This window comes from Protomyctophum bolini, assembly GCF_963924005.1.
Source record: "Protomyctophum bolini genome assembly, chromosome: 2".
NCBI lineage: Eukaryota > Metazoa > Chordata > Actinopteri > Myctophiformes > Myctophidae > Protomyctophum > Protomyctophum bolini.
The window spans coordinates 44,670,118-44,694,944 of record NC_137863.1 but is presented as its reverse complement, the minus strand read 5'-3'; the positions used below and the strand labels follow the sequence as shown (position 1 = coordinate 44,694,944).

Here is a 24,827-nt window from a genome sequence, read left to right as displayed (position 1 = left end):
CCCTCCCACTCTCTCATTTATTAGATTCACAAATAAAGTCCCTAATCAGCAAAGAGCTACCTAAATCTTTGATACTGAGCTGATGTGCTAATATTGTAGTCCAGAGAAACTTACATTTAGTGCAGCATTGAAACAAACCAAGTCAACATAAGGCAACACGTCCCTGAGCTAGGAAATGAGAAATAAAACGTGCTGTAAGTGATCCTGAAGAATTGTTTTCTTAAAACAAAGATTGAATCAAAACGTTAATGCATATGTTCCAATACATATAGCTATTGGATGATAATCATGATATTGTCACTGTCGGACGCAAACCTACCTCCATATTTAAGCTTTTATTCACTTGATTTAATAAATCAATTGAACACCCTTTGTCTGTGGGTTTATAATACATCAATGCTATTGAACACCCTTTTATGTCTGCGTGGGTTTTACAATTCGGGCAGAAACCACCTATCTCTATACATAAAAATCTGGGCTTCATACTCCTATTTTACCGCTGTTTCGGCACTGTAGTGCCGAAATGATTTCGGCTTGTCAGAAAATTTCAGTAGCACCGAAGAGACGACTTTAGCACGGTACCCGCCCCCCGGAACCTCAAATGACGTCAAATTGTAGGCTCTACAGAGCTGAACCGACTTTTATTCGGCTCTAAAATAAGAGTATGAATCGGCCCTTATCCGATGCTGTTTCAGTGGGTCAATCTAGTTTGTTTTTTGACCGCTCCAAGATGGAGATGGCCCTAAGCGGTAAATATTATAATGATCATTGATTCTGTACTATAAACACCATAACATGTAAATATATACGATGGTGGCATTAAAGTGCTGGGTTTTATAAAATGTAAATATACGATTATGGCACGAAAGGTAGTAAGTAATTTCTGAGATGCCAGTGTGCCCAAAGCAAATTGTTAGGGAGAACCGGTGTCTGACGTAAGTTACACATCTTGCCTGGGTCGCTTCCCCCCCCCCCCCCAATTTGGAATTCCCATAGACCTGTCTTATGTTGCGTCAAATACTGTAAGAACTGTATTCGAAAAATAAACAAATGATCCCAGAGGTTTGACTCATAATGGCTTATGAAGAATTGACGGCGAGAAATAAATAATGTGACTGCCACCAAATGTGTTACATTTTCACTAGAAACTCACTGTATCACATTATGAGTGACCGACTAAGTCCGTTTTTTTCTTTTTTTTTACCATTATATGAGATAATGATGAACGAGTGACGTCAGAACTTCTGTTCCCTATTATGTTTAATTTTACGGACAGTAGAGTTTCTCTCTTTATTTGATGCCTTTATCCTTCAGCTCGTCCCTCACTCTGCTCAGGTAGTTGTCATCAGGGTAACCAAACCTGTAGGGAAAACAAACACAACAACATGTCTGAGTATCCATTTCAGGTAACATGAAATCACAGTAGTCCTACAGCAGTGGTTGGTTCTCAACCTTTTCAGGCCGCGTATTCAATTGCATTGAATTGAATTGAATGGGGCTATGGGGTGTTGTGCTAATTCGCTTATTTCCATCGCTCAAAATTATAATTTCTTTGTATATATCCTCTCTTCATAATGTAAATAATATCCCAAGCGGCACACTTTACTACTTCTTTCGATGGAAATAAGCGAATTAGCATGACACCCCATAGCCCCATTCAATTCCCATTCAATGCAATGCAATTCATTGAGGGCTTATGGTAGGGAAAATAGCCAATAAGGAGTTTTTGCACAAAAAACCTGGACCTCTTTGGTGGGGACGTAACAACTACAAAGAAAGATAAGAAACCATTCTAGCATGGAATTCTCCTTTAAGCTAATCACATCTTGAGAAGCAACTGTCCTATACAGAACTGTGCAGTATATACCCTTGTGGTCCTCCGCTCATGCAGGTCTTGTGGTGGATGTCGTTCCAGGTCACCTGGTCCTCCGAGCCGGTGGTCCTGGAGGTCCCCACGGTGAAGATCAGCTTCTGGTCGAACGCTTTCCTCAAGAGCCGGACCACCTCGCGGCCCTCCTTGTTGTCCGGCAGATAAGCTGTTCTTGTAGTGCCGTAGTAGTGCTTCCCAGGGTTGGGATGTTTGTCCTGTACAGGGGACGAGTGTTTAAAATGCATTAATATGCTGAGCAATTAACATAAAACAGACAGTATGGTTATGGTAATGGTCCTAGAACATGAAATTCAACTTTCCCCCCCCCCATCTTATTTTTGTCGATGTCTTTATGTGTCTTCTATCCTCACAAATATCCAATTTTGAACAATCAGGCTTTCTCATAATGTTTGGGTTTTTATGTGCAGTGGTTTTCACAACAGGAGAACTGATTTGGTGCTACTCGTGATGTCAGACAGAAATTACATGGACTGATTATATCAGAGTGGTGATTTAGGCTCAAAACATTAGAAATACGTTTGAGGAACATAAACAATATGATAAATATTAAAAACATTTTTTTTACCGTCTGTGTTCCATATGGAATGTTATAGTTGATGGTTATCGTGCCACAGTGATGGAATCCAGGCAGGGAGAAGCGCTCAGATTGCCATGTCATGGTTCCAGGTGGCTGATTTCCCTGTATCTTCCCGAAGACATCTTTACAAACGGGACAGATGGGCCCACTGATTTCCACCATCTGCATCTTGCAGTCCTTGCAGAGCTCGTGGCCGCATTTCAGTTTCTCCATTCGGGGAAGGGTTTCGAGACATATCGGACAAGGTTCTTTGGTCTCTCCTGCAGCTGCTGTAGCTCCTCCAGCCACCGCGGCGGCTGTTCTCGCACTCTGCTCGCCGCTGTGACTCGCGTGTCCCATCTTGGTCTTCTTGTCGCCATCTTTGAACACGGGCCAACTCACGCGCTCACGATCCACGACGTCGACCGCAGGAGGGCCCTGCTGGTTGGTCTGCGGTAACCCGTGGTAGGCACTCTGCTCGTCGCTGTGACTCGCGTGTCCCATCTTGGTCTTCTTGTCGCGATCTTTGAACACGGCAGGGCCCTGCAGGTTGGTCTGCGGTAACCCGCGGTAGCCGCGATCGTCTCGAACACCGACACCAGGATGGAGAGCGTCGGATGTGTCTCGTTGAATCTCGTCCGCTACCTTCTGGGCCTTCTGGTCGGGGAGCTGTGGGGAGAAGCCCGTGGTCGACGACGACGTCGCAACCTTCTGGTAGAGACGCAGCAGAGCTCTGAAGGCGTGGCTCTCCAGGGAGTTGGCTGCTACGGTGCTGCTGCTGCCGCCGCCGCCGCCAGCAGCTTTCACCCGAACCGTGACTTCATCCCGAGAGAACTCTGGCTCCAACGACACGCCGTACTTTGTCCTGATGTTCGCCAGCACCCTGTCAAATGTCGTAGTCATTGCCGTCCAGTGGCTCCGATGCATGGGCAGCCCGCCGGAGACCGACGGGTCCTTCCCGGACATGCCGATCTCCCGCGGTCCGACGCGACGATCCCGCAGAGCGGCTGCGGCGGCTGAGAAGATGCCGGTTTTTGTCGAGGTGGTGCTCTGCTGTGGCGTCGTTGGTAAGGACTCGCGGACGTCTGCCACGCTCTTGGACGGCCCCATCAGCGACATCTCCCGGCAGGACGCGCTGAGCACCAGCCTGGACTCTTCTCGCAGGACGCTTCGGAGCACGCGCCTCCAGTCTGACTCCTGATCGGCGGCACCGCCGCACGGGAGAGGAACGGTGACGCCGTCCAGATTGCTCAAGCACTTCTGAGCCAGAGTCGTGAACTCCGCGAGAGCGCGCTCGGGATTCGGCGAACTTCCGTTGTTGATCTTGTCGACTTCAAAGGACACCTTGACCTCGGTCGTGATGGTGACCCCGTTGTCTCGCTCGATGCGTTCCATCTCCTCCCGGTACGCCTGGTTCAGATACACGAAGGGGCTCAGAGGGAACGGGACGCTGACCGAGTCTCGACCTCTCTGAGGGAACGAGGCGCTGACTTTTGTCTCCCGACCTCTGACCTCTGTGTCCTGACCTCTCTGAGGGGGCGTGGTCTCCTGACGTCTTGGCTCAGCAGCAGCGCTCTGTGACTCCTTGTGGGTTTTCACCTGGAATCAAATGCAATCTTGTTATTCAATTCATGCGAGTTGCACAGTACAGTACAGCAAAGGGTTCTCAACCTGGGGGTCGCCAAACTATTTTGGGGGATCCCCACATTATTTAAAAAAGAAAGTATGTTTTTTGTAACTGAATGGCTGCAAAATGTAAATTAAGAGTTGGCACATACTGTATGCCTATGTACAGTATGTACGTGCATGAACTTTCCTCAACAATTATATCTGGTTTCAGTATTTATGATATATTGTAGCCGTCAATTTGTATTGGTTGGGCGGGGGTCGTGAGACATAGCCAAAACATTTCCGGGGTCCCCAGCCAAAAAGGTTGACAACCCCAGCAGTACAGGTAGTACACATGGAATGAAGCCAAAGTGTAATCTCGCGACTGAAAATGTTATGATTATGTTTAGGTATTATTTATCATTATTCTAAACCATACAGTATGTTGCTGCTGTTCTACATTGAGGTTGAGGACATCACAGACTGAGGTTTCTTCTGAGCATGTTAGTTATAGTTATTGCTAGTTTAACCAATTTAAATACTCTTTATTAATCTTAAAATAACCAAATAACCGGAAGTAGCCGATCTACAGGCTCACAACACGCCGCAACGTGTTGTGAGCGTGTTGTAGATCTTTGGTGCGCAACATGCCTCCATGGAAGACATGCTGGTGTCTATACAGGTATAATGGAATCTTAATCTTGTGGCTTCTGAGACTGAGAAACTTGAATCCATGAGTATGCGTACATGTTGTGCGGCTGTTGGTAATAATGGAGAATGAACCTCCAGTGAACGGCTGCCTGGTGTTGGAGTCTGAATCTCTGCTGCTGGCAGAAACCTTATCGTCACCGTTGTCTTGTCTTTCACTGGCAGGGTTATGTCTCGTGACGTCGGAAGACGTTCAAGAGCTTGAAGGAAGAAAAAACAAAACCCCACATGATGCATTAATCCAAAGAAAGACTGGGAAACAGAAGATATCTCTGCTGTCGGGCACAGACCAACTATGTCCAAAACATGACTTCCTTTTTAATACCACACATACACTGCCTCATAAAGTTGGTATGGTGACTTTAAACATTGTCAGATACTTGAATGTGTTCTTATAGTATCATCACTTTGCCCAAATACAGCTCAATGTGTTCTTATATTATCACCACTTTACCAAAAGATAGCTCAATCTGTTCTTATATTATCGTCACTTTATACCCAAATACAGCTCAATGTGTTCTTATATTATCATCACTTTACCCAAATACAGCTCAATGTGTTCTTATATTATCATCACTTTACCCCAAATACAGCTCAATGTGTTCTTATATTATCATCACTTTACCCCAAATACAGCTCAATCTGTTCTTATATTATCATCACTTTACCCAAATACAGCTCAAGTGGAGCTAGGTTTTTAATGTGGAGCTGGTTGTTGTTGATTGGATTAGAATGATTATGAACGTCAGACGGGAAGTTAGGTGGTTTGACCGACAGTTTGAGGATCCAATGGAGTTAGGAGGTTTAGTCAGCAGTGCTTTTTATAATACTTTTCATTTGTTCAATATGTGTTATTCTATAATAAAAAGGACATACTGTACCTGAATCGGGTTGAATGGTGACCTCAGCACGTCCACCTGAGAGACTTTTAATGGTGCAACTTGTGGCTGACATCGTTTCATTTCTGTTGAACCAAGACTGCAGAGCCTTTTCCAGCTGACGTTTCTGTAAGGGTGGTTCATCCTGTGGCCAACCCTGAACGTCAACGAGACACCACACTCTTCCAGTCCCTAATTCAGCCTGAAAACACATTGTAAACACATCTACTTTTATAGCATGGGGGCAAACCTTAGAACACACCACTGCTACAATGTAAAACGGCACAGACCAGATGCTTCCACGTTTTTTTTTAAAATAGGTTAATGGGCCATTATTTTAGGATCAATACTTTACCACATTAAACGCTGCTGGCATGGCGCCAGGTGACTGAGGACTCGGAGGCCGGTCTGTCTGTGACTCTGAATACACAGAGGTCAGAGGAGAGGTCGGCGGATAGGACGGAGAGGTCGGTCCGGTGTCGGAACCACTCTTCCATCCAGGATTTACCTCCATCCTTCCTCCTCCACTCTGGTTCCATCCAGGATTTATCTCCATCCTTCCTCCTCCACTCTGGTTCCATCCAGGATTTACTTCCATCCTTCCTCCTCCACTCTGGTTCCATCCAGGATTTATCTCCATCCTTCCTCCTCCACTCTGAGCAAATTATACCACAGGTAAGTTTGAGGAAGCAATCTGATTGGTTGAAATAGCTCTCTACCGGTGATTCAAACGAGCATACGGTGGTGAAGAGCTGCACGATCAAACTTAAATCAATAAAATAAAAAAGACTGCAAAAGAAGTCATTGGCAGGGCGATTCTACAAATACCTTCTAAATCAGTAGTTCTCACACTTTCAGTAGACCGCCACCCCCCCCAGAAGAGAAGAATTTGGGTAAAGAAAAATCTAAATTACGGTAGGCTACTCAAGAAATTTCAAACACTTTCAACTTGTTTCAAACATGTTAAAAAATAGCAGATGTACAAGCTTTTATATCTGCTATTTTCGAGAACTACTTTTCTAAATCCTAAGAGTTTTCTATCTTGCTATAATTATACTGTATACTGTAAAGCTAAAATGACACAGATGCTTTCCCCGGAGGATCAATATTTTTACCACATTAAAGGCTGCTGGCATGGTGCCAGGTGACTGAGGAGGCCTGTCCGTCTGTGACTCTGAATACACAGAGGTCGGAGAGGTCGGCGGATAGGACGGTCCGTTGTCAGAACCATAGTTCCATCCAGGGTTTACCTCCATCCTTCCTCCTCCACTCTGGTTCCATCCGGGATTTATCTCCATCCTTCCTCCTCCACTCTGAGGCTGGAAGCAAATTATACCACAGGTAGTTTCGAGGAAGCAATCTGATTGGTTGAAATAGCTCTCTACCGGTGATTCAAACGAGCATCTCCGCGCCCTTAATCAAAACATATATATTAGGTCGTAGTGGCTACATCTGTCATGAAAAGAATATGATCTTTTATCGAATAATATATATGTTGTATGTGGTATAATCGCAATATTACACTTGAGGACTTCTGCGCTGCTTACGGAACTCATCTATATCGGCTCGTTCCTGTCCGCAACGCAGGCGTGCCGTTAATGACGGTAACGCACACCCTCTCCGTGTAATGTTGCTTAAACAACAATGAGAAACACCCATTGCCAAACTGTACCCATTAACATTGACTGCCAGGTATTAATTCATTCATTTCAGTCTTATTTTGAAGACCAAAAGGTCCCGGAAGATGCTTCCCTGGTTGTAATGGGTCAATGGGCCATTATTTTAGGATAGATATTTTTACCACGTTAAAGGCTGCTGGCATGGTGCCAGGTGACTGAGGAGGCCTGTCTGTCTGTGACTCTGAATTCACAGGGGTCGGAGGAAAGGTCGCGGGAGAGGTCGGAGGATAGGTCATGGACTCCAGAGAGGTCGGTCCGTTGTCAGAAGCAAGGTTCCGTCCAGGATTTATCTCCATCCTTCCTCCTACACCCTGGTTCCATCCAGGAGACTGAAAGCAGAACAACAACAATGTGGATATCACCCTTTGCCAAACTTAACCCAAAAGGCCTGAGGCCGATTCTACGAATGCCTTCTAAACCGGTAGTTCTCGCACGTTTTCGTGTCAAGGAGGACCCCCAAAATGGTTGCAGACGACCCACGCCCCCCACAGCCCCCCCCCCCCCCCCCCCTTTAATTGCCTGACAACGCGACACCAAATAAGGTGATCATACTTGGGCTCAATGAACTCATGAAACTGTCCATGTTTGTGGCCATGTATTACTCGGGTGCATGTGTTTGGTCCGACGTACTAACAGTCCAACAGGCATTAGTCCGTTACCTTACCCAAAATCCAAACCTAACCTCGCAGGAAGCCATGTGTTAATTTGAACCTGCCACGGGTTAGTCTTAAGGCCGATTCATACTCCTATTTTAGAGCCGAATAAAAGTCGGTTCGGCGCTGTAGAGCCTACAATTTGACGTCATTTGAGGTTCGGGGGGGGGCGGGTACCTTCCTAAAGTCGGCTCTTCGGTGCTACTGAAAATTTCCGACGAGCCGAAATCATTTCGGCACTACAGCGCCGAAACAGCGGTAAAATAGGAGTATGAATCGGCCCTTAGTCCTTTCGGGAGGGACGGTGTTGTCGGACTAATGCCTGTCGCTCTGTTAGTATGTCTAACCAACATACGGTATGCACCCCGTTTTACTCACCACTATATTGGCTGAAAGAGGTAGGGGTTGGGAGACAATAATAGGGTTTTACTCACCACTGTATTGGTCGGAAAGCGGTAGGGGTTGAGAGACAATGATAGGGTTTTACTCACCACTGTATTGGCTGAAAGCGGTCTGGGTTGGGAGGAGACGATAGGAAGAGGATCCACACTTGACCCTGCAATCTAAAGAAAGATAGTAGATGTCACTGTAGGGCCTACTAAATGGTCAACTGAAATGGAGACTTGATGGTAAATGTTTACAGAGAACTTATAACAGACAGATATCTACCGTGAGAGCATTTATAACAGACAGATATCTACCGTGAGAGCATTTAACAGACATGTATCTACCATGAGAGCATTTATAACAGACATATCTACCCTGAGAGCATTTATAACAGACAGATATCTACCCTGAGAGCATTTATAACAGACATATATCTACCATGAGAGCATTCCGGTCTGGGGCAGTCTGATGTTGTTGGCCTGAATCCTCCTGTACCAAACAACCACAAACAGTCGTAAAAGGAAGTCAACAAATCAAACCTTTGGCTGATATGCAGCAGCATGTTGATGTGGATATTAAATAACTAAGGTACGTTCTTCTGAAGACTAGTAATGTTTTTAACATGCACTGCATGGTGTTGTTTCAATGCAATATTATTCAAATGGTCAAATTAAATCTCTTCTTTACCAGTAAGACGCCTGAGGGCAAGAGAATGGGGGGTCAGATCAACATATCCGCAGACTGGGTGACAGCAGACTGCTGGTCGAGCACTGGCGCTTTGGCATGGGGGGTCAGATCAACATATGGAATTAATTCTGTACTGGCCAAATATGGAGCGTGTCTTGAGTGTACAGGGTTTGATGAGGTCAGATCAACAGATGGAATGTCAGAACAGATCAGCTCCATATATGGAGATCTAAGGGTGGCAGCGGGGGCAGTGGGGCCGGGCGCAGCTGCACGAATTACTTTGTGGCAGGCCCGTCTAGAGTTTAAACGGACAGGTATCAGTCAAAAGGGAGACATCGAAGAGGAAGGATGGATGGGAAAGGATCAACATATGTGTGTCAGAACAGGTCAGCTCCATATATGGAGATCTAAGGGTTTGAGGTCAGATGTAGAGTTGCTGCCACCACTCACAGTATCCATGGCGTCATCATCTTCAACATGACTGCTTGACATATTGATAAGCCTTTAAGAAAGACAACAAATGTGACGTCATTAGTAATAATAATAATAATAATACAACTTTATATAAACTTTGCATGGGTTGTTTTCTTTGTATTTCAAATAAAAGTGAAATACAAATAAATGGGGTTTAATACAATTAGAATTAAGGATATAAAACATTAAAGCAACTTTGCAGAAATACATTTTAAGATGGGATTTAAAGCAAGTAAGGCTCTCTCTCCTTCTTGGGCATTCTAAAGTGTACAAAGTGGACTTTGGAACGTTCCTTTGCCCGAGGAAGGATCTGCAGTGGCTACGACGAGTTATAGGAGGAGAGAGTATATCTGAAATGTAGGTCGGAACCATAAAAAACCACACCTGGCTAGGCCTGCACCTAATCGTAATTCTTTAAGATAGATAATTACACTTATTTTTTGAAAATAGCAGAAATAGTTGATCAACATGCTTACAACATGTCACAAAGTGACGTTTTGTAAGCTATTTTGAAAATTGTTTGGAAAGAAGACAATATTAAATTGATATAGCATTATACTTTATGAACTTAAATAAAATTGCATTGTAAATAATGAAGACAATACAATTTGCATGCTAGGCATTAAGCTACTAAATCAATTATATCTAAGCTAAAATCAATATCAGTATTCTGTATTAAACGGCAGGCCACATTAAGTTAAAGTAAGGGCTGGATGTGGCTTGACTAGGGTTTGACTGGATTACTGGATTACTATAATCTGACCATAATTATTTGGTGCACTGTCCCACCTTGTGGAGAGGGGGGTCTTAAGTCTGGATTTTCGGTGGTTAGGTGACCACCGAACTACAACATGACGTCACGAGCCGCGGTGAAGAGCAAACCACCGCCACCGCTCCAGCCCTTCTCTCTGTTTTTACTCACCACCGCTCAACGTTATTTCAGCTCCGGTGGTCAGCTCACCACCGGAGCGGTGGTCACCTCACCACCGAAAGTCCAGACTATGAATAGGCCTTTACTGAGACAACATCGAAAGACACATATGCACATAAAAAACACCTGCCCACCTGCCTGCCTGTCTTTGGGTGTAAGCAGACCTAGGATTCCATGCGTGGCAAAAAGCCGCAGCATTCTGCCGCGTGGGTGGAGCTTCATTTCCATCCACCAGCTGTCTAAAAACCAGGAAGAGACGCCGGCAGGCTTTTGGCCGCGCATGGAAGTTCATGTGTGCCTGCGCTTATGCTCTGTTGCACTCTGCCATGTGAGAACTTATTTGTTGTGTCCTTTTTTCCAATAGGCCTATCAATTTGTACAGCATGACTTTGGCTGTATATATTCTTTATAATTGTATATTTATTATAATGATTAGGGAATTATTATTATTATAATGATTAGGAATTAATTTTCCTTTTGTGCAAACTGTGTCTATAGCTGAATAAGACTGTATATTTTAACATGAATCATAATGGTGGCCTACATCAGGGCCAAATATTTTCTAAGGTTGAGAACCACTGATTTAACCATATTTCTGTTTTCCTTTTCTTCATTTCATAAGTTCAACAAGAATCAACATTATTGTCTGGTTATCAATGGTAGGCCTACAACTTGTATGTTTCATTAAACAAGAGTTTTGCTTAAAAGTAACCCAAATGTAACTGAAAGAAACCCCCCTTCATGTGGTAATCGGATTTGTTAGCAAGTAACCAGGCTCCCCAACCCTGCCTATTATATAAACGTACTTATATATTTAGCTAACCATTATGTGCACAATCTTGCTCAGAGACTTTCGATTATGCCAACCAGCCATAAAAAGGTTATTTGATCCCCATTAGCCTTGGATTACAAGACGGACACGGTCGTGAGAGACAGAAGTCTTGTATCAAGACTATGAGATCCCTTATGATTTTAAACCAAAGACGAATGCCATATCTTAGTCTATCGTTTGGTCTATATTCTGAAAACATCATACTCTAATTGAGTATTTAGATGACTATTATTATTGTAATTATATGTAGGAGACTCACTCAGTCACTGTGTCCGTGGTGTTCCACAACTTCCTGATAAATGAAAGTGAAACTGCATCTACACTACAGTCTTGAAACACATGACTGTCTGTACAATACACCAGTGGCGACACTAGCGTTGACTACCATTGTAACAATGGAATGTGGAAGTGCTCATTCTATCTCAATGGGATCAGATAGTTCCAATGTTTGGAACTACGGCGAGATCAAAGCGTGTCGCCACTCTCTTACACCTACCGACAGGCTACACGACGAGGCAGGAATGAACGCAGTCCAGCAGGGGGCACTGTGACATAGGGGAAACAACACACACTGTATCTCTAGAGCAGTTATGAGTTGAACACATTTCATTCATTCATTGATTGACTATTTGCAGGAAAAAAGCACAGGAGAGTACAGTCTTATTGACTTAAACCTAAGAAAGCCTATTTCTCAATTAATCGAAAAAACATTGATTGGTTGTTTGTTTGATTGATTGATTCATTACTTTATTAACAGTTTGCTAAATAGTACAGTAGTAAACGTATACAATGATACAGGAAAATATGCTCGACACTAGTGGAAAAGTGGCCACTGTGGGTGTGGTGGGGGAAGAAGAGTGGGCACCTAAACAGCGTCGGCAGGGCACAGGGAACACTGGGCACTTCAGAAGAGTGGGCACTTTGGGAAATGTGGGCACCAATTTCTGAGATGCCTTAGCTTGCATCACCCATTAGTGGTTATATTTTAAAGATATGGTAATCATAATATACAGTATGACAGGCACCACTGACCTCGGAAGAGTGGGCACTAGGGGAAATCCGGGCACCAAAACAGGAATATTTCTTAGTTGTTGTCCACAGAACGCGCTGTCTGCTAGGCTATGTTTATTACTGGAATGCAACTACATTCAGATGCAGTTTCACTGAGGTACCGTCAGACAAAGTCCAGTTTTACTGAAAGGTGCCCAGTCTTCCCCCATAAGGATCTTCCTGGTGCCCCTCTGTGCCTGCTTTTCTCACCCCAAATGCCCACTATACTCCCAGTCTTTCCAAAACAAATGCCCAGATTTCCCTACTCATAGTGCCCACCTTTCAAATCAATATGGTTATTTAATAGTCAAACTGATCCCGGGGTAGATAGGCCTAATGAATTCATCAATTAAGTTGTAGAAAATGAAAAGCAAATTTCCATAGAATCAGACACCATTTTGTGAGAATAAATGATATAGGGCGGCCTACTGCAAGTCCCGTGAAAAAGAGGTTAAAAACGTTAAAACGGGTAAAATGCTTAATACAAAATAAAAAATAAAACTATGGAAAATGCATGTCAATATGTGATCTGCTTGTTGTTAACCTCGCCTCACCAGCTTCCACCACCTCGGTTGTTAACTTGTTGTGCTTTTTTGATAATCGACTGGTCACGTGACGTCTGGACAGAGTCAGGAAGTGGACCTCTGCGGCTGTGTTTACATCTCTACTGTCCCAGGTAAACTATTAAACACTAAATGCTCGTTCATTATTTAATATGTTATAGTTAAATATTTGTTTGATTAACATTCTGACCTAATATTGAGATGTTAATGTTTGTTTTGTAAGTCTTTAAATGGGTTTTACAGTGGCACCATGCTTTGTAGGGTCTTGGTCTACTAGCCATGGCGGCGGTTCACAGACTTCACACATGACGCTCGTACTTCACGATTATGCTACCCCAATAATCATACTTATTCTTAGACACATTCGAGTTTTAGACTCCAAAATGTAGACTCTCGTAGATGTATTGTCGATTCTGACATTTTCAATCCAAAGACTTATAACCTTTGATGTGTAGAAGAGCGAAACCCCCTGCCTGTCTGTGTACTCCCCTCCTCCTGTATGTCCTGTATCCCTGATTCCCTGCCCACAAAGTAACTCTGAACATGTACAAACAGTACAAATGCAAAATCTAATGTGCTTTCCTGGTTGCCTTACCTGTCCGATTATCCGGGAAGGTTCGGAAACCCGGAGGTCTGTAGTTTTAAATAAAAAATGTGTTTTAATCATACTCTTTAAGGTTTTAATCCACTCGGTCTCGGAATCTGTCATCCATCTTGGATCTGTCCTACATTACAACTGCGCAACAGCGTCCCTGGCTGTCAGGGTTGCGCAGCTAGCTGCACTAATTTGGGGAGACCAGGACAGATCCAAGATGGATGATTTGATTGATTGATTGAAGTATTTATTAACAGTTTGCAGAATTACAAAAAGCCTGCCGCTGGCTCTATACATTTTCAAATTATATTGTTATTAATAATTAATAATATTAATTATATTTCTTAAATTATCGCTTTGGCTAAATCGCTGAATCTTGCGGATAAAGTAGGCAATGTACATATAACTACAGGCATTCATAACTGCAGACATTAATATAGCCTACCGCATAGGATTGTACAATTCTATAGCCTACATTTAACAAACAAGCTTGATTGACATTTGTAAATGGGTCAATACAAAAACTGCTACGAGGATTTAAAAAAAGCACTAAGACTTGTTTACATCAGGTATAAAGTAAAAGGAAAACATGACATGACAACCGTATGGAAAAAGAGGCAGAAGAACTGGGAGGCGGAGGCGTGGGGGGTGCGCTGCCGAGAGCAGTGTATTCGCGACTGGGGGGCTGGCTATTTAGAGCACGGGCCACACTAATGAATTTTGGTTTACATAGAGCTGATATAAGTCAGTCAACTGGGTTTGTGGGGAGGGGGGCTTAAAGGTGGACTAGGCCTCCACCAGAAGCCCCCCTGGAGCCGTCTCTGCACATGATATCTAATAGTCATGTGATGATGAAGATTCTATGATTCTTCTATGATTCTTCTTTGGATAAGATGATTAACATCTAAAGTTTGCATGGGTGGCCTGTTTTAAACAAAATTCCACAAATCATGAACGCAGCATCCGATTGCAGTGCACTTTTTCTAGTTAATTTGTTTGTTTGCGTGTGCGTGTACTGTATAAAGCAGATGTCTACCAGTGATTCCTGTGACTTGGCAGCCCTGAGTGAAGACCTGAGCTCTGCTGCCCCCTGGAGGACTGCTGCTTGCATGACTCCCATCACCCTTGAGGATAACGACTACTGCACTAACGGTGAGTCCCACACACACACAGGGGTGCTCGAGTGGAGCAGTGGTAAAGTGCCTTCCCATCACTGCGGAGGTTGTGGGTTTGAATCCACCGCGGTGCATCCAGCCTTGTTTAGCATATGAACACAACTGGCTCGTGTTTGGGGGAGGGAAGCCGGGCGGGGACTCGGGGAGGGTGATAATAAACTGCACATAATCAGTGGCGTGCACAGATGGACACTAGGGTGTGCCCCTGGGGGTGCCCCCTGCCCCCCTTGAAAAATGTGCCCTTTATGTGTACAGTGTACAGTGTACACTGTACAGTGTACACTACAGTATTCGGACCATGGTGACATTGATCAATTCTTGATAAAAAGCTTCCATATTATTTATGCCCCAAAATCTATAAATCTCACACTATTAAGGCAACCGGCCCGGTTCCACGCGCTGCACAAGGTGCCCTTTTTTTCTTCACTTGAGCACCTGTCCCTCTAAATGTCTGCACGCCACTGCACATAATTCTGTCAGCAGGGTGTGTTGGGCGGGCGGAGTATTTCACCAAAAACAGCCATATTTGGGCACCTCTCCTGTTCCAAAGTTGGTTTCTTTAGATTGTAGATCGGCTATTTTCGCACTGCTATTTCTACAGCGGCTTGTAGATCGGACTAGGCTTGGGAGATATGACAAGAGTTTCCAATCAGCCATCGTCTGCCAGAGGTATAGCCAATGCTAGAGAATGAAGACTCTAAACATCCGACACCACACAGGCAGCCAACTCCACCCTCGGGGAAGGACAAATCTTTACGAGGATCATGAAACTACTGCCATACATAAGTATGGCTTGTCTACACTCCGATTCCGGCGAGCCGCCCCGTGTCCGAAACGATTGAGAAATGACAGTTACCGTGTGGGGGTCCCTCTACTGTAGCCTCTACTGTACTGTACTGTACTGTACTGGCACACCCGAAATCACCATATATACACTAGTTAATATGTGCGTGTGTGTTTCTGTGTGTTAGGTTGCACACAGGTGGTGAAAAACGACCATGCTGTTTTCGTGCTAACTAACAAACTAATTAGTAGAATAAATCTGATAGAATCAGAAAATACATTTATTTGTTCTCAGCTGATCTTGCCTCCTCTCTCCTCCTCGTAGATCTCACACTGCTTCCTGTGTCTAAAGAGGTTTCCCCTAAACAGCAGCAGAGGAGTCCCAGTCTGGTCCAGGTGGAACCACAACCTCCGCAGATTAAAGAAGAACAGCAGGAAAGGAGTCCCAGTCTGGTCCAGGTGAAATTAGAACCTCCACAATTTAAAGACAAACAGCAGGAGATGAGTCCCATTCTGGTCCAGGTGAAGCTAGAACCTCCACAGAGTAAGGAGTTACTTCAAAGACCAGAGGAGTCTGCAGGGTCATCGTTGACTTTACTAGCAGTGAAAAGTGAAGATGATGATGAAAATGGACAGACGGAGCCTGTAGCCAGCACCTCAACTGAACACATGAAAACACAAGCTTATATAGAGTACTGGGTACGATCACAACCAACTGGTGATGACCAGCTCCGCTCTTCACATTGTTCCGAATCTGACATTACCGAGGACAGTGACGACTGGACTTCACACTGTTCTGAATCTGAAGATAAATGGAAGCCCAGTGATGATCAATCTGTTCTAAACACACTGATTTCACACAAGACTCATGTGGAAGGGCAAAGGTTGTCCCAAAACATGAAATCATTAAAACAAACACCAGCCATGAGAAGTCAAATGGGGATGAAAAGCTTTTGTTGTACCGAGTGTGGCAAAGTCTTTAAACGCATGGCTCATCTGAAATCACACATGCAGACTCATACAGGAGACAAGCCCTTTGCTTGTTCAGTTTGTAAAAAAGGCTTTAGCCAATCTTATAGTATGAACATACACATGAGGACACATACAGGAGACAAGCCCTTTGCTTGTTCAGTTTGTAGCAAAAGCTTTAATCAACCTGGTTATTTGAAATCACACATGAGGACTCATACAGGGGACAAGCCCTTTGCTTGTCCAGTTTGTAGCAAAAGGTTTAAATTTTCTCAAAATCTGAAAACACACATGAGGACTCATACAGGGGACAAGCCATTTGCTTGTTCAGTTTGTAGCAAAAGCTTTAACCAATCTGGACATCTGACATCACACATGAGGACTCATACAGGGGAGAAGCCATTTGCCTGTTCAGTTTGTAGTAAAAGCTATAAACAGTCTGATACTCTGAAATCACACATGAGGATTCACACGGGAGACAATCCATTTGCTTGTTCAGTTTGCAAAAAAGGCTTTAGCCGATCTCAAGATCTGAAAAAACACATGAGGACTCATACAGGGGACAAGCCATTTGCTTGTTCCGTTTGTAACAAAACCTTTAACCAATCTCAACACTTGAAAACACACATGAGGACCCACACAGGGGACAAACCATTTGCTTGTTCAGTTTGTAGCGAAAGCTTTTGTCATTCTGATCATCTGAAATCACACATGGGGACTCATACAGGAGACAAGCCCTTTGCTTGTTCAGTTTGTAAAAAAGGCTTTAGCCAATCTTATAGTATGAACATACACATGAGGACACATACAGGAGACAAGCCCTTTGCTTGTTCAGTTTGTAGCAAAAGCTTTATTTTACCTGGTTATTTGAAATCACACATGAGGACTCATACAGGGGACAAGCCATTTGCTTGTTCAGTTTGTAGCAAAAGCTTTAACCAATCTGGACATCTGACATCACACATGAGGACTCATACAGGGGAGAAGCCATTTGCCTGTTCAGTTTGTAGTAAAAGCTATAAACAGTCTGATACTCTGAAATCACACATGAGGATTCACACGGGAGACAATCCATTTGCTTGTTCAGTTTGCAAAAAAGGCTTTAGCCGATCTCAAGATCTGAAAAAACACATGAGGACTCATACAGGGGACAAGCCATTTGCTTGTTCCGTTTGTAACAAAACCTTTAACCAATCTCAACACTTGAAAACACACATGAGGACCCACACAGGGGACAAACCATTTGCTTGTTCAGTTTGTAGCGAAAGCTTTTGGCATTCTGATCGTCTGAAATCACACATGGGGACTCATACAGAGGACAAGCCCTTTGCTTGTCCTCTGTATGAGTCCCATGAAAATGTACATGAGAACACATACACCTACCCCTTGCTAAAAACATCAAAGACCCACTCAACAGTCCGCGAGAGGGAATCCACTGAACAATACCAGTGACATTGTATAGGTGCTACAGGAAGGTCTTCCAATCCTCCTTTCCATACACACACCCTCGACAAGTAAGGCGAGGAGGGGCGCGCAATCCACGCATACAGCCGTACATTTTAACGATATGAAATATGAACATTGCATCCCTGCGCTTTGTTGGAATGGAGGCGGTCTCTTTGCTATCTAGAGGTGGCGACCACGAGCTCCTAAAGAGAAGAGAGGCTTTTTTGGATTTTTACCTGTGATACTCTGATACTTTATACTCAAAAGGTTTAAATGACAACTATTACTAAATGTGATTCTGTGATTTATTTATTTGTATAATTGTTTAGGCTTTATGCCTCTCATTATTTTTATACATGTCTACCCACGTGGCGGTGCAGTCGGTTACGCTGTCGCCTCACAGCTAGAAGGTCCTGGGTTGGATAGGAACAAATCATATATATACATAATAATGATATCCAAATACATGTCTATCCTGTTTTTTTAGTATGCCGTTTGTTTGTATTACTGCTGTATTTATAGGTTAGAGTGAAACACCTGTAGTTTACTAGGTCTGAGCCCAAAATACATGTATTGGATATTATGCCCTCCTGGGATACAGCCATTTAGTTTGACTATTTTATTGTATTTTTGTAGCTACATTTATTCTCATGCCGCACCTCTCCATTTTATTGGCGTGTGGCTTTTGATTGGCCCTCGGCTCTCTGAGAGTTGCCATAATTATATATTTATGCCTGATCATTCTGAAGGTCTTGAGTGACTGAAACGTTGTATCTTTAGCATAAATAAAACTCCCCCTCCCTCTTCCCTATTTTGGAATAACTCCAAAATCCATTTATTTCAATGAAAGCCAATATGCCTTGTAATGACCCCACCATGACAGTAGAGGTAGACAAATCCTCATTCCTGGGACTTGCAGGTCATGGATAGTCTCAAGATGATGGACTGTCTGCCTGCCCTGAGACTAGGAGATACCATACCTAAACTCTGACAAATGGGACCCAAATCTGTGAAGATTTTGTCAGTGGACAACTTGCCAGGCCAGTAGGGGCTGTATCAGATGCAGAACCGGTAGGTCAACTTACTACACCTTGTATTTCCAAAACAAACAGAACAGTTAGAATGCAGGCTTGGTGATTCCAATCTGGGAAAAGACAATATTACCTCACCACCTTTGTATGCGATTGCTGGAGACCAAAACGAAATACATTGCTGAGAGGCGATGAGATGGGCCATTGTCCAATGTCCATGGTCTGACGACGTGCTGACAAAAGAAGATTAGCCGGATCCAAAGAAGTGTTTAAGGGTTTTATTAAAGAAACATAAAGAATGTAGTTATAGGGGGTGCTCAAATGTATATGACATAATCAAATGCAACGATCAAAACAAGAAAATTAAGCGGTCAACAAAAAGTACCCCCTCTCACTGTTATCAACAGGTGAACTGCTGTGTCTGTGTGTGTGTGTGTGTGTGTGTGTGTGTGCGCGTCAAAACAAGTCAGAGATGGTAGATAATGACAAAGAGTATAAAGTGACAAATGCATGATAGAAAATGAACAAAATGTCACTCCTCATACTATTGTATACAATACGTTATGATGAACCAGAAGTTGTTTTACATGCATTCATAAATACATTAGCTAAGATGCACCACATTCTACAAAAATGGCTATCTGCTTGTGGGGTATACCCCACAAGCAGATGGCCTTTTTGTAGAATGGTGATATACATTTGTCACTTTACTCTTTGTCATTATTGTCACGAGGCAACCCATGCTCTATATATATATATATATATATATATATATATATATATATATATATATATATATATATACACACACACACACTAAGAGGGAAGTGAGGTTTGGTAGTAGTACATGATTTTTACCTGTTACATTAAATTATGAAAATGACAGACTTCAGGGTTTCAAACAATCTGTTTATTTAAACACTTGTTTATTAGAGCCAAGCTGAAATGTATGTTGTGTTTGTCACCTGTCTGTCTTCTGCAGTACTGGCACTCCTCAGAGCAGAGCCAGTACAAAGTCCAAAGTACAAAGACATGTGCATATACTTTATACTTTTAGGTCCCCACTGAAAAGTTTCGTCCACTGAAAAATCAGCCATTCATTTTTCCCATAGAGATGAACAATATATGTTTTAAGCCTATAGAATCAAGCCATCCAGGATCCTGGTGAATCATGACAATAAAACCTTTGATTCTGTGGGGAAAAAATGGAAATTAAAACTAAAACTATCATAAAATGTAATATTTTTTTCACAGAATCAAAGGTTTTATTCTTAAAATAATTGATATCATTATTTTGTCAATCTCTATGGGAAAAATGAATGGCCGATACTTCTTGGGTTAGAGAGGATTTCCCCCAATATGGGCACGGCCTTGGCAGTGATGAAACACTTTGGTATGGTCTGGGTCAGTCTGGTACAGAAGAGAGAGCGACGACAACACCGAATGCAGACGTATATAACGCTGCCATGTGCGTCAGACTGGTAAATGGAATCCCCATTGATGATGACATTGGTATATATTGGCACATTTCTGACGCCCAGAGTGAGTAGCTGGAAATTGTGCCATCTCTTATTCCTACTTTATGATTCCTTCTGCTGAGGATCTGTATGGAGATGCAGATTTCATCTTCCAGCAACACCTGGCCCCCATGCCCACCACCAGAAGCACCACAACCTGGTTTGATGCCTATATATGCCATCACAGTGCTTGACTGGCCAGCCAACTCGCCGGACCTAAACCCTGTTGAGACTCTATATTGTCAAGAGGAAAATGAGGGGCACCAGACCAGACCCAAAAACAAAGAAGAGCTGATAGCAAGCACGAAGGAAACCTGGGCTTCCATATCCTTCCTGGGCAATGCCACAGGCCGTTGAAGGCATAGGCATTCCCAACCATGTATTGAAGATTGACATTTCTGTTTACCATGTGTAGTACCATATTTTGATTGATTTGATGTGATCCTAATTTATTAATGTGGCTTTCAGATTAAAACATTCATGCTCTGCAAAAACTGAGGAATAAATGGTGATTTCTTCACAGTATTCTCATTTTTTTTAATTCTGTTTTAGTGGGTTTTATGAGCTGGAACAAGCCAACATTGTGTAAAGATAAACAAATAAATACGGTAGGCTACTTGAAATCATTTACGTTGTGTGCACTGAATCTATAATCTATGAAAGTTAAACTTTTTGAATGGAATTAAGGAAATAAACAAACTTTTCCATGATATTCCATTTGTTTGGAAACGTGCTGTATCCATATATAAACCTGAATATGGCATAGCCTATATGCCATTGGCATAATATGTTACTCATTCTTGAGATGAGGGACAAAAGTGGAAAAAACATGTCCCACACATAAGAGCCTTATTTTATGTAAAAAATTAATTAATTCATAAAAATAAAAGCACTTGCAAAGTTAAGTGTAATACAGTTGTGTATTATTATGCCCTTAATTTCATTATAATTGTTTTCATATTCCATCAGAATTAGTTAAAAGCAGGCCCTGTACCCAAAAAGGCCTGTATTTAGCCTGTCCCCAGCAAGTGGCCACAATTTCAAACTGCCAAAAAAGTGTCTAATACTGTCACAATCACATAAATATACATACTAAATTAAAGTAGATTGTCAACAACATAGCAAATAATATACACAGTTAATTTTAATTGATTTATATTTTCTATTAAATATCTCATATCAAATGTTCGTCCCACGTCTCCGTCAACTCCGTCAGGTTTTTTTAAAAGTCTTAAATTAATCAGAAAATATTGTCGACAGATTTAGCCTGAAGACTCCTTTTCCAAGTCCCATTTATATTTGTTGCAACAGTGGAGTACCTGGTCTGACAAGCATTCAATTGTTTGATATTTTAAACAAACAATGTTGATAACAATGTGGTCACAGCTTTTACATGTCAACTCCGTCTGCACATTTTTATGATCTTTGTTAAGAATTCCAAAATAATGTTTATTATTTTAGTTTAGGGGTTAGGTTTAGCTAAAAAAATTAAGCAAAAACAAAATGGCTACATTGTACTAAAGAGGGTTAAGATGAAAACAAATGCCATTTTGTCAACTCCGTCAGACGTCAACTCCGTCAGATTTTGTGTCTGACGGAGTTGACGTGTATCTGACGGAGTTGACAAAAGTGTTCCTAAAACAATAAAATTATTGTTTTTGAATAATGGGCAGTATTCTAATTTGGCACACAGTTAGAGCATGCCTTAAGGAACATTTTTGGCTATGGGGCCATCACAGATTTGTCTCGTGGTGACCATGGCAGCCATATTACAAAAGAGCCGCCACCTGATGTTATTTTACAATAACTCAAGTTCTACACCACCTAGGATCTTGATTCTGGTGACTAAGACCTCATTTTCAAGGATGAGGGATACAGTGGTACAATTTAGACTTTCCCTGTGACCATGGCAGCCATTTTTCAAAATGGCCGCCACCTGCTGTTATTTTACAATAACTCAAGTTCTACACCACCTAGGATCTTGATTCTGGTGACTAATCATACATTTTCAAGGATGTGGGGTACATTGGTAATATTTAGATTTGTCCTGTGACCATAGCAGCCATTTATTTTTCAAAATGGCCGCCACCTGCTGTTATTTTACAATAACTCAAGTTTTAGACCACCTAGGATCTTGATTTTGGCGACTAATCATACATTTTAAAAGATGAGAAATACAGTGGTACTATTTAGATTTGTCCTGTGACCATGGCAGCCATTGTTTTTCAAAATGACCACCAACCTGCTGTTATTTTACCAATAACTCAAGTTTTAGACCACCAAGGATCTTGATTCTGGCGACTAATCATTACATTTTCAAGGATGAACTTTCTCTGGGAGAGGTAAGGGCTTATTTCAGGTGCAGGTTGAGTTTCTACTGACAGGACATTAAAAGGAGGTGGGCTTTCTGGCCTTTGACTTGCCCCTTTCAGGTACAGATGCACAGTTTGACTTCACTGGCCACTGCAGGGAACTGTGGGGGAGAAACTTTGGTCTCTTGACACCCCGATTATAGGTTCAGGGTTTTTTTTGGTGGAGACTTGCCTTTCATGACATCTTTGCTGCAGCAGTTGATCTCCTTACTGCCAGTGGTGGCACACTCTGGGTCTCTGGGGCATTGTATCTTGGTGGCCTCCTGCCAGTGTTTCTCCATCCTTCTCCTGAGCTCTGTGTTCTGGGGCTCTGTTATAGTCAACTTACATTGTCTTGGCTGGAGATTGCTTTCCTGCAGGGTCCAGCCCAGTCTTGTGCAGATGGCTGCTGGCCCACCTGGAGGCCCCAACCTCACTTGTTCGGTTGGTGTGATTAGGTGGGGTGGTCTTCCCCAATCAGGATGAGGGGTTTGACCCTTTCAAACGGCAGTCTGGCCAAGTGTCTGTATTTAGTTGTGAGTTTAGATACAGGATACGATTGCTCACCCAGCCCCAGGTGACATGAGGTGAAGGCTCCTTTGATTTGGTAACATTGCTTTGGTTGACATGCTGGGGACACAGAGAAAGACACTGATGCCTTCAGTGTCTGCACATCCTGCCTGATGGTCCTGAAGCCAAATCTTCTGTCTTCAGTCTTTCGCTCACTGTTCACTGCTCACTGTTCACCTCACCGAATTTAGCCCAAGGAGTTTGACCCCTAGTTTGGCCATAGACCCCCTAGTTTGGCCATAGCCACTTGCCCAAATGTGCCGACATGTGCTGACCTCATCACATCTGTGATGATGGATATGGCCGTTTTTAGCCAACGTAGTGTTTTTGTGCAAAACTAATGCTTGGAATGGATCCAGAATCATGAAAAGCCCCTAGTTTGACATGCCACATGCTACTTAAAGCATAATGAAATTTAGAACATTTAGCCTTATATTGGTTGTTGATGGTACCCAACTTTCAGCAGCTGTCAAACATGCCCCTAGGGTGGTCAAATAGAAACCAATGTGGGATATGTTAGTAGACACCTTTACAAACATTGGTGAAGAAAATTCTTGGTAAGAAATGTATTCACAGATGTTATATTATTCTGATAATATTCCCTGAGTAAATTGGTAAAATAATAGCAGGTCCACCATTTTTGAAAATGTCTACCATCCATGGTCACAGGATAAATCTAAATAGTACAACTGTATTCCTCACCCTTGAAAATGTAGCCTATGATTAGTCACCAGAATCAAGATCCTAGGTGCATGGTGTAGAACTTGAGTTATTGGGAAATAACAGAAAGTTGGCGGCCATTTTGAAAAATGTCTACCATGGTCACAGGACAAATCTAAATAGTACCAATGTATCCCACATCCTTGAAAATGTATGATTAGTCACCAGAATCAAGATCCTAGGTGGTGTAGAACTTGAGTTATTGGGAAATAACAGAAAGTTGGTGGCCATTTTGAAAAATGGCTGCCATGTTCACAGGGCAAATCTAAATAGTACCACTGTATTCCTCATCCTTGAAAATGTGGGATTAGTCACCAGAATCAAGATCCTAGGTGGTCTAGAACCTAAATCAGTTAAACTTGTCAACTCCGTCAGATGTTCGTCAACTCCGTCAGACGTTCGTCCCGTGATGTTTTTGTTAATTTCCAAAGAAATAGAAAATTCGCTGTCAAATCTTTTGTGCTTATGTATTGAAACACCCACTGAAATTATACGTAATGATGATTTTTTTTTTTTTTTACATGGTTTTCATGTTATAATATTGAAAATAAAGGTTGAAATTACTGTTTTGAGAAATTGGATATTTCATAATAGTGTGATATTGGAACAAAATAATATTAAAAGATTTGTATTACTTAACTTGATTACTGAAAGCCATTATAAGATAACTGAGGACTTTATATTATTGTTGAAATGATAAAATTCAATTAAAAGGGATTTTAGTGTGTCTGACGGAGTTGACATGAATCAGGTATTAAGTGCATAAATGTCCC

General features: G+C 42.5%; 1 protein-coding gene across 7 annotated transcripts; it reads right to left on the bottom strand.

Moving 5' to 3' along the window:
- Window positions 1-1,002: 1,002 nt before the first annotated feature.
- Window positions 1,003-13,622, bottom strand: LOC308330719 (uncharacterized protein). 7 transcript variants are annotated; one of them, XM_080785699.1, is made up of 13 exons: window positions 13,493-13,622; window positions 11,781-11,829; window positions 9,498-9,549; window positions 8,799-8,849; window positions 8,465-8,536; window positions 7,443-7,649; window positions 6,757-6,960; window positions 5,997-6,296; window positions 5,645-5,843; window positions 4,803-4,963; window positions 2,457-4,046; window positions 1,868-2,085; window positions 1,003-1,360 (listed from the first exon to the last, which is right to left on the bottom strand). In XM_080785699.1, the coding sequence occupies exons 3-13, from the start codon at window positions 9,537-9,539 to the stop codon at window positions 1,291-1,293; spliced, it is 3,114 nt and encodes a 1,037-aa protein (XP_080641825.1). In that variant the 5' UTR covers window positions 9,540-9,549; window positions 11,781-11,829; window positions 13,493-13,622; the 3' UTR covers window positions 1,003-1,290. The 7 variants fall into 7 exon arrangements, with proteins under 7 accessions (XP_080641825.1, XP_080641822.1, XP_080641824.1 ...); XM_080785696.1 differs by lacking the exon at window positions 13,493-13,622 and adding an exon at window positions 13,246-13,282; XM_080785698.1 differs by lacking the exon at window positions 13,493-13,622 and adding an exon at window positions 13,246-13,282 and having other exon boundaries at window positions 4,839-4,963.
- Between the last annotated feature and the right edge of the window lie 11,205 nt (window positions 13,623-24,827).

Excerpts from the sequence above, each read along its gene's own strand:
- LOC308330719 (XM_080785696.1), bottom strand. Across the intron at positions 8,850-9,497 it reads ATGATGACGCCATGGATACT|GAGGATTCAGGCCAACAACA; the intron begins GTGAGTGGTGGC and ends TGTTTGGTACAG. Across the intron at positions 6,297-6,756 it reads TGCCAGCAGCCTTTAATGTG|AGTGGAGGAGGAAGGATGGA; the intron begins GTAAAAATATTG and ends TAATTTGCTCAG.